General features: G+C 40.4%; 1 protein-coding gene across 1 annotated transcript; it reads right to left on the bottom strand.

The window, feature by feature from the left end:
* Positions 1–3777: 3777 nt before the first annotated feature.
* On the bottom strand, positions 3778–8138 carry LOC109873790 (claudin-7-B). Its single transcript, XM_020465504.2, has 4 exons — positions 7444–8138; positions 4994–5158; positions 4830–4914; positions 3778–4661 (listed from the first exon to the last, which is right to left on the bottom strand). Exons 1-4 carry the CDS (start codon positions 7664–7666, stop codon positions 4502–4504), a joined length of 633 nt encoding a protein of 210 aa, XP_020321093.1. The 5' UTR covers positions 7667–8138; the 3' UTR covers positions 3778–4501.
* Positions 8139–10859: the final 2721 nt, after the last annotated feature.

The following is a 10859-nucleotide window of genomic DNA, read 5'->3' as shown; positions in this document are numbered from 1 at the left end:
AGTTTCCAGGGCTGACATGTTTACGTTTTGATTTGCCTCTAGAATGTTGTATTTTAATCGTCTCTGACATTTGACAGAAATGTATTCCCGATCAGCAGGGAAATTGTGCTGCTAAAGTGTGAAATATGTTTACAGTTGATTTTCTTGAGTTTTGTTATCTACCACATTCTCCATTTTAACTCCGTCTTTAGCCGTCGACAACGATATTTATCTCATCGAAACAAAAATATCTGCCGGTATCCTGCATGTTGTACTGTTGTGGAAGCAAGGACAAGGAGAAGCAGCGCCCGGACGCTGCAGAGGTGTCGAGAATTCTAGAGACAGAGACAGAGAAAAACCGAAAGAGCCAAGAAAGCGCACCTCAACCACTGGACATGTACGGAATAGCGGCAATGCCCGAGCTTCTACCACCCTCTGGCGTACTTCAGCCCAGCTCAGTAATCCCACTCGAGTCGGGTGAGGTGCCTGGTTTGTGGAATGGATTCAACAGGGGTGTGCTGAGTTTTGACTCCCCCCAGCGGAGACGAGGCCAACGGGCCCCGAAGTTAGGGCAAATAGGACGGTCGAAGAGAGGTGAGTGTCGGAGATGATGGGGCAACAAGCAAAAGACGAGGAACTAGAATTGCGCTGAAAGAAACTGAACTGCCCGTGACTAAATGATCTACCTGGTTTCAGAGCATTTCGTATTGTTCTGTACATAAATCCGAGATACTCATTTAGTATGATATGTTACGTTTCGTATGGTATGTATTAATATGTGGATGTCCATCACTCATTTTGTATGATATGGTACGAATTACAATTCGTATTATATGTTACGAATTTGCTAAATTTACAAATTGTTACGAATTTTCCAAGAGTATGATATGTTACGAATTCTAGCTAATGTCAGGTTAATGTCAGCTAGCTCGCTTAATGTTAGCTAGCTGGCTAACGTTAGCTAGGCTAGGGGTTAGGTTTATGAGTTCGTTTATAGGAGAAGGGTTGGCTAAATGGTTAAGGTTAGAGGCAGGGTTAGCAAGCTTGCTAGGTAGTTGCAAAGTAGCTAAAAAAAGTAGTAAGTAGTTGAAAATGGGCTAATTAGCTAAAATTGTCCATGAAGAGATTTGAAGTTGCAACCTTTGGGTTGCTAGACGTTTGTGTTCTACGACCACCTACTAATCATACCAAACGTAACATATCAGAATCAGACTGGCCTTTGTATAAGTTATGTAGAATGTTGTTCATTCATCTGTCAATATATTGATATTCATAGTCTTTCCCCCTTTCGTTTACAGTGGTTATAGAGGATGACGACTTGGATGATGTCATGAAACACAATGGCCTCCCCATATCAATCAATATCTCTCCTGTTGCCTGAACAACTCTGATAGTGTCCAGACCTCAAGAGGCTATTGTGCTCATTTGTGAAATTCTGAAGTGTGTACCACTTGTTTCTGGACAATGTCCAATTCAGGTGCCCATTGCAAAGTTTACAATAGTAGCATGCGCATCACATGTAGTTTAGCTCTTCCTGGACACAGGAGTCAGTGTCCCAAGGAAATAGAAGTACAAAACAGTGCATCTTTGCTTCAGCTGCTGTTCTGGTGTTGAAGGGGGGACTTTGTGTCCTGAGGTGAGGGGAGCAATTAGGATAGATTTGGGTCCGGACAGGCTGAAACATAAGCACACAAGAGAAGGCCCTACCCATCAAGACCTGCCCCTTCAAAATGAGTGGACCTGTTTGTTTGTTGTTCAGTCTTTAGTGTCTATATTTTAAACACTCCATCCAAGATGTTATTTTAATTTGTGTCAATCCAACCTATATCTAATTGAGAAAACAGCTACTCATAGTGCTGGGCAGTGTTTTCACAATATCATTTATTTTACATTATGTACGCTTTTTCAATGTTTCACATATGTTGACAACACTTTAGTTTTTGACAGTTGACAACACTGTCTCGTTTTGGTGCAAACTAATTGTAAAATCTGTTGTAAAACGTGTTAGATAAACTGAAGGCTTTAATTTGCCATTGTAACATGTCACAATCATTGTCTTAGTATAACATATGTTGTACTGTATGTTACTTTTACCCCTGAGTTGCTAGACAAAAAGAGTTCCCACTGTGAACTATTTATGGAACTTTATGTATCCCTGCATCAAAGTGTAATATACACATTTTTTACAACCAGCTTCCTGTTATATTCTTCACCATAATGCCACATCTGTTAGAAAAGTCATGTGGCATTCAGATAAGTAGCCTAACTTATGTTAAACCCAGCTATGAAGCAGGTCGCTACATGGAGGAGCAACTCAAGGAAATTGGTGTAAGACTTACCGAGCTGTGAGGAATACATTGTTTTGATGTAACCATTGTTCAGTTTGGCTCAGTCTTATCTCTTTGTCAAGATTAATAGATGTAAAGTTATAAAATCTACCCCTCACTAGAGCTATACAAGCAGGGTTTAGCTTAAATCAATTCACTTGTCAAGAACGTGTTTTCTAAATCCTCCTTGAATCTACTTGTTAGTTTTCCCCAACCCTTTTCAGTTATCAAATCACATTTTATTGTGCCAAATACAACTTACAAGCCCTTAACCAACCATGCAGTTTTAAGCAAATAGAGTTAAGAAAATATTTAATTATTGTACCAAGCGAATTTTGCTCTGCCCAGAGGACCCCTGACATATCCCTTCATGTGCATTATACCAGTTGGACTATTATCTCATGAGTCTTCTCAAGTACCCTCTGTCAAGTAACCCTGTTTGGGAACCACTTTTAGAAAGTGATCCGCTGTTGTGTAATAATAGTATGCACCACCAGATAGCGATAAAGTCAAACATAGTCCTCAGCCCAAAATCTGTCTTACTCAACCCCTCAGTCTGTTATTCATTTGTAATAAAACCTGTTAGTCTTTGGAAATGAACCTATACAAAGTTAAGCTCACAGTTGAAGACAATGAGAACATTTAAAAAAAGTCCCTACCTCACTGATTTGAGAACTTAATGTACATTGTTAGATTCCCCTGCCTGTGAGCTTTATAGCTTCATGCAGCTCATTCCACCCATCCCCCAAACATGCCAGAGAGACTAGTGGGGGGGGGGGGTTGTAGTAACAATGCATCTTCCACATGTAACCCAACCCCTCTGAATTAGAGGTGCAGAAGGCTGCCTGGGTAACACTGGGTTAACTGCCTTGCTTAGGAGCAACCTTTTGGTTACTGGCCCAACTCTACCCGCTAGGCTACCAGACCATGTTCGAGGGGGATCTAAACCATTTTGCCTAGATAAATGTATCACAAGTAAAATTGTGACTCACTGACCTACAAATAATTATAAGTTGTTATTTATGATGCAAGGTGATTTGTAGATCAGTCAGTTTGCAATGGTCTGCACTGTTGGCTGCAATGTGAAACAAGCCCCATGAGGATCATAAACACTGGGTTCCAGAGCTTAGACATTGCTGCACCTAACAGGTCAACTCCTGGTTAGGTATTTTAAGTATCAGCTAACCACATCCTAGGCGTCTTCTGACCAGGCGTTGCGGACGCCTTCTAGGTCTTAAAAACACCTGGATAGCAATCTCAGTCGATGACGTGGCACCCCAACCATTGGTTGATGCATGCCATGTCTGGGCAGTGGAACGCAACACCTATCTTATTGCCGCGTTCAAAACAGCTGGGAACTCAGGACTTCAGTGCTTTCAAGACTACTGCAATTTATGTATAAACATGATTTCTTGCAACATCTCTGCATATCTGGCATGGAATCCCACAACATGGACACAGTAAACAGAACCCACAACTTGTCTCCATTTTATTTGATTTATTTACAGAAGACAATCTCAAAAAGTTAAATATTAAATGTGGCAGTATTACAAAACTACTCTTGGGAAAAGGAGAATACATATTATCCTTTTGAAGCATACATATTTTAGGTTATTTTTTTAAAAGTTGCCAAAATGAGAGTACACCTTTACCGCTGATAATTGCATTAAGTGAATCACAGCAAATAGTCAACAATCTTAGTTGTGGGAGAACAGTCTCGGGCCTTCAGAAATTACAAGTCTTGACAGAGTCATGTGTGTTGTATAATTCAAAATGATGTAGCTAGCGTAATCATTATAAATCTAGATATAGGCTTGCATTTCCTGATTGGCTCCGAAAACAGCTTGTGGTATGGTTGGCCGTTGTAATGTAATACCAAAGCATGATGGCCCCATCATTACATAGTCATCTGGCCTGTCCATGTAGGCTACAGTAATAGAAATGGGAAAAGTGAAGGGATGTAAAAAGGTCTGAGGCCAACACTCAACATCTGCTCTACCTTACAAGTAAACATCCTGAGCAGTCCTCTAGAACAATCTCTTAATTACATCCTTACTGATTTATTGTAACTGAGGGTATACCCTGGAGAAAAAAAAAAAACAGTTTTAAAAAAGTGGACTGACGGACCAAAATGTCATTTTGAGTTGGACTGATGCGCTGTAGATTCTTAAGTTTCCCTACAGCATCCATGAAACTCAAACGTACTCCTTGCTGCTGCTGGGGGGACGAGTGGAGGCGATGGGGTATTTGGCCTTAGGTTTGCCCTTGGGGCAGGTTGCTGCGAGCATGGCACCACCAATTATGTCCAGGAATGCTCCAGCCCAAGCAATGAAGATGGCTGAACCAAACTCATACCTAGAAGATGAGGGTTTGTGTTGGCTCAGTTGTACAATGACATGCATAACAGAAAAATGGAAAGCAACTTCCAGCATTCAACACCATCAAGACAATGAATTAAAGACTCCAGGTGATAAGAGGGGCACTAAAGGGAAGTTAGCCAAAGAGAGATTCAGTAGTACTTACTTGGAGTTAACAGGGGCGAATGGGTTGTAGAACTCCTTGATGATGTTGTTAGCATACCACGAGCAGGCGATAGTTGCACACAGAGCTATGGAGGGGAACGAAATGTTAGCGGTTAAACCATCAGAGCATACAGAGAATCAAGAGCCAATTTCAAGGTAACTCACATCCAATCAGCAGGACGATGCCACCGGTCATGGCGATGCGAGACTTCTTGTTTTTGTCATCTCCCCCACAGTTGGTGCACTTCATTCCCATGGTGGCCACACCCAGTCCAGCCACGGTCACAATGATGCCCACAATCATCAGGGCACGCGTTGCCTGGAGTGCAGCTGGAGAGTTGGTGGAGGACAGGGTTAATACATCAGGATATCCCTTTAGGGTGGCAAACAAATAATTTATGGTGCATTACATGGCCCTCCTGTTTTTCTCCCCAACTGAGATAAGTTAGTTTGATAGGGGAAGTCAATATGGATGGTTGAGTGAATAAATAACCATTGAAAAATGTTTGATTTATCCAACCAAATAATTTGAATTTAGCCCCAAGTTTCAGTTATAGGAATATAAAGTTTAACCCAATTAGGTGTTTAGCTTTCATATCCAGGTTATTGAAACCTGAGAGCAGTGTAGCCACAAACAATACATGCAAACTAAACACTGATATTCTCCATCTTTGCCTCAACCACACCCTCCCCCAATGCACCTAGTCAGGTGCAACAGAAACCGGCTTCAACCGGAAACCCCCATGAGGGTGACGTGTGCGCCACCCCTCCCCCTCTGGCTCAGTTGGCAAGGCAGGAACCAGTCAGACCAGTCATGAGACAGACGGGGAGTTGGGTTTCACCATGAGGGACTTCCTCACTATTGGCTAGCTAGACCCTCCCACAGCAAGTAGAGCTTGCTTTAGGTTACAAGTGACATTCACAAGATCCCAAATCAAAATGGCTGTTTCGACATTAAAATGATTTAATATGGCCTCATAACACCCACATACGAGCCAGGAAGCATTTAGACAACATACCGACGTCTGAAACTATGCATTTCTGAAAAGCTCCAGTTCCACAGATTGCAATTGGCATGAGAAAAACAGTACACCACAATCATTGCTTACCTGGAACGCATGAAGAAGTTTAAATAAGCATTTGGCACAGCCTAATGAATTTCTACAGTTCCTCATATCTGGTATTTCTCCACCTTCCTGCTATCAGTGCAATGCAATTGACATCAAGCTATTTACTTACTTGTTACATTGACCACTGGTTTGATTACAATGCCTTTATCAGACATGGCTTGTGTTCATGTTTGCAGATATGATAAAGCATACAAGCAAAAGAGTATAAGAGATAAGGAGTCTATAAAACGATATAGCTTTATCAAAATAGTTGATACACAAGTCAAACAGTGGTTTTACAGCCACTAAAACTACCATGCAGTCAGGGAGCTCAAGCAGCTCAGTAAAGTCTATGCTCTCAATGTCTGAGAGCAGTCTTTTACAGGTGCACTTTTGCCGAAGTGTGAAAATATGAATGGATGGCACTCAGCAAGCCACACTTAAGACCAGAGTTTCTTAAACACCATGCTTCTACATCGCTTGCTCTTCGGGGTTTTAGACTGTCTATAGAAGCACTTTGTGACAACGGCTGATAAGGGCTTTATAAAATACATTTGATAGAGTAGGATGTAGTGGACAGAAGTCGCTACTTAAACTACTTGAGATACAGGATCAAGCAATTTTATCAGGGGGCAGTTGGCAGGGAGTGTAGTCAGAGGCTAACGTTTGGGCCATGCCTACATTTATGCAATGTCATGATTTAGTGATTTCTGTTGGTTTAAGCGAATATTGTACTCTAATAACACCAGTGGGGGTAGGAAGCTAAACAGGAAAATATCGCCGCGAGCCAGTTTCTCAGTAATAGGCTAGATGAGGAATGTATCTGTGCCTCTTGCTGACTGTGCACGCAGACCGCCACATCTGTGAGTCCGTTCAATGGCGTGTTGACTAAACAGAGCAGAGATCAAGGCTTGATTTACCCCCATGCCAGCAACTCGTCCCCCCTCGATACTGCCTGCAGCTAGCTAATAAGGGTTTTTCCAATAGGCGGATGAGGGTATGGCACAGGACAATGGCTGTCTGGATAACCATTACCCTATTGGTAACTGCGCAACACAGCCATGTCCACAAACCAACGTGAATACAAAGCATTCCTCCAGTAGCCTGTGTTTGGTTATATCCCCTGATATCGTGAACCGATGGTGAGATATGAAGTAGGAGTAGCCCCATATAATGGGCAAATAAATGTTGGATTGAGTCCATTGGGGCTAAGTTAATGAATATCAAAAGGACAAAGCAACCAAAAATGTACATAGAATATGGACACTAAGTATGAGTCGTAAATCGCACACAAGGTGTGGCAGTTTCATAGAACATTATCAGGTTTCCAATAAGAATCGGCGCATGCGTCATCTATAGCAGGGGCGCGCGTTAATTCCCTCGCCTAGCAAATTCAAACAGCATGTTCTCAACATTAACTTTTGACATTGTACTCATGCCACTAATAGTTTCATACTGGAAAATGACACTAATTTTATATATAAACAAATTCATTAGCCTACTTACAGTCAAGTTGCAGAATTGAGTCATAGACTTTGCATTGGATCTGGCCGGTACTCTGAAATGCACAAGACATCCATAATCCCTGGTACATAGACACCGCTGTGATGATGTTGTCCCCGACATAGGCGGACATTTTCCACTGGGGAAGAATTGTGCCGACAATTAACCCGATCAGACCCAGTAGCGACAGGGCAAACCCCAAAATCTGGAGTCCCGAGTTGGCCATTTCAACTCCTTGAAGCAAACCGAGTTTTAGGAATGTCACTGACCTTGAATAATCTTTGTAGTATAATAAAGACAACAAATAGTTTGATTGGCACGAAGAGGAAATTACTGTCCACCTGTTTTGAAAAGCAGCCCTTCACGCGTTCACACAATTAATGTCTTCAAAAAGAGCTCTTTTTTGTAAAATTGTTTTAGAAAGTAGCGGCTGCTTTCTGCAAACTATAAAAACAACTTGGCAGCTTCACTTCTAAAACGCAAACGGTAGAATTTCTCAGCACCTGTTGCCAAGCCGCACCTTGATTATTATAATGAGGGTCGGTCGGGGACGAGCGTTTTTAAGGTCTCTTCCTCACAAGGGGCGGGAACGCGCACAGTTTCGAGTCATTCACCTTCGATAGACCTGAGGTTTCATGATGTCACCGTTTCTGTCGCAGTATAATGAAAACAAACCGTTCAACTTCAATAATTTCCCGAATGTGATGCTGTGACTAATCGTTCACAAATCATTTGGAGAAGTTTAAAATTGTAAAAAAAAAAGAAGAAGAAGAAAATCCCCTAAATCAAGGGCCGATCTCTTGTGCTCAGGCATAGGGGCCTATTCCAGGTGTTCAGTTAATTTTTCTAGGGGATAGATCAGCTATGACATTAGCATATATAATTAAGTATATCAAATAACATTACTTGCATCATGTATAATCCAGTTTTTGATTTATATTGGTTATAATGTTTTATTATGTCCCTACCCCGCTTTCCACATCTGCCTTCTTCACCTGCCCAGTCATGTGAAATCCAAAGATCAAGGCCTAACACATTTATTTCAATGGACTGATTTCCTTATATGAATTGTAACTCAGTAAAATATTTTAAATTGTTGTATGTTATGTTTATATTTTTGTTCAGTATATATATATATATTTATTTTTATGTTTTCCACCAAGTCCTCTGACCAGGGCAAAGGAGGGTAAGGGCAGAATAAAAAAATATATATTAAAAAAATGGATTAGAATGAGATCAACTATTGATTTAGGGAGAAAATATACAAACAAGTCTATTTCCTAATTGCGCTGGACTCCAAGTGTATTTGCCAATCAACCAATCACTCCAATCTTAGTTCCAACCCTCAGATGTCCTCAGACATACTGACTCAACTCCAGCCACTTTAATAATGGAAAAGGTGATGTAAAAATGTATCACTAGCCACTTTAAACAATGCCACTTAATATAATGTTTACATACCCTACATTACTCATCTCATATGTATATACTGTACTCTATACCATCTACTGCATCTTGCCATCTTTATGTAATACATGTATGTCATGGGATTTTTATGAATAATGACTAAATTATGTATACATTTAACTTAGAACTATAACTAAACAGAATACTACTATGTTACTGTATGAATGTATGCATCTTATTATAATCATAGTACTGAATATAAGGTCTGTAGTTTTAGTCAAGGATTAGGACTTTCTGTTCCCTGTTCCTTGAAACGAATGGAGCTATCGTCAGACCGGCTGGAATGCTGTGTTCCTCACAAAACATTCTGTCCCTACCCAGGGAGGGGAGAGATCTTGGGCTTGTAGTAGATTGTTTAACAGATGGCAGACAATGTGGGAAGGCTTGTGAACTATATTGTCATTGTATCTGAGAGGAGGAGAGACATTTATGATCAAATGTGAGGTATATAAACTAATGTACATGGTATTATGACCAGAGCTCTCGGAAAATAAACGCTACTGATTCATTTTGAAACTGGTCTCTGTCCATTATATGCAAATAAGTATCTTACAAATTCTTAGAAACGGACAGAGTGTTTTAATTGAATTGGTTAATGAACAAATAGGAGTTAAATTCCTCTAACAATGTATCACTAGCCACTTTAAACAATGCCACTTTTATATGTTTACATAACCTACATTACTCATCTCATATCTATATACTGTACTCTATACCATCTACTGCATCTTGCCTATGCCGTTCTGTACCATCACTCATTCATATATTTTTATGTACATATTCTTCATCCCTTTACACTTGTGTGTATAAGGTAGTTGTGAAATTGTTAGGTTAGATTACTTGTTGGTTATTACTGCATTGTCGGAACTAGAAGCACAAGCATTTCGCTACACTCACATTAACATATGCTAACCATGTGTATGTGACAAATACAATTTGATTTGATTTGAGACTATCCAAGGTTTCCGTGAAAATCATCCCAGGCTTACTGTGAAAAATCGAATCAAAGTTTACTTCTCACATGTACAGGATACAACAGGTGTAGAACCATCCAGCGAAATGATTACTTACGAGCTCTTTTTCAACAATGCAATCTTCAATAACTAGGTCAAATACCTTTTTTTTTAACAAAATTTCAACATATCTAAGACTAACAAACATGAGAAGGTAGGCTATACACAAGATCATTACCATCATATCAATGTGCAGGGATGCAGTCAGGGGTACAGCAGTGGAAAGTAAATGGTAAATGCAACCCAGTGAGCACTGTCCCACACCGATGTCCATGGATGTTCAAATGATGTTGAAATTTGGTCCGTCCATAGACGTCTATGACAGGTTCAAATTTGATTAGTCCGGACTGCCCCAAACATAAACGTCTATGATCGGTTCAGATTTGATCCGGTCTGGATCGTCTTTGATTTCAACGTCCACAGATGTCTGGTCCGACCGGTCTCGATTTGGCCCAACATAGACATCTTTGATTGGTTTAGACTTGGTCTGGTCTGGAAAGGCCTTGATTTGTTCCAATCATAGATGTCTGTGTTTCACAAGTTTGGACAGCATAGTAGAGCACAGCAGAGTAAAGTACAGTGTAATGTACTTTATTGCACTCTACTGTACCCTACTGTGCTTTACTGTACTTTAATGTACATTACTGTACTGTTATCTAGTGTACTGAACTCTAGTCCTCCCTACTGTACTGAACTCTACTGTGCTCTAAATCAAATCAAATCAAATTTTATTTGTCACATACACATGGTTAGCAGATGTTAATGCGAGTGTAGCGAAATGCTTGTGCTTCTAGTTCCGACAATGCAGTAATAACCAACAAGTAATCTAGCTAACAATTCCAAAACTACTACTTTATAGACACAAGTGTAAGGGGATAAAGAATATGTACATAAAGATATATGAATGAGTGATAGTACAGAGTGGCATAGGCAAGATAC

Source organism: Oncorhynchus kisutch, linkage group LG29 (genome assembly GCF_002021735.2).
Source record: "Oncorhynchus kisutch isolate 150728-3 linkage group LG29, Okis_V2, whole genome shotgun sequence".
Classification (NCBI taxonomy): domain Eukaryota; kingdom Metazoa; phylum Chordata; class Actinopteri; order Salmoniformes; family Salmonidae; genus Oncorhynchus; species Oncorhynchus kisutch.
This window is presented reverse-complemented; position numbering and strand designations above follow the sequence as displayed.

Bases quoted from the DNA above. Each gene is read 5' to 3' on its own strand.
- LOC109873790 (XM_020465504.2), bottom strand. From the start codon at position 7,666: ATGGCCAACTCGGGACTCCAGATTTTGGGGTTTGCCCTGTCGCTACTG. The intron at 5,159-7,443 runs GTAAGTAGGCTA...CCAACTCTCCAG, and splicing joins CTCAATTCTGCAACTTGACT to CTGCACTCCAGGCAACGCGT. The intron at 4,915-4,993 runs GTGAGTTACCTT...TCCCCTCCATAG, and splicing joins CATCGTCCTGCTGATTGGAT to CTCTGTGTGCAACTATCGCC.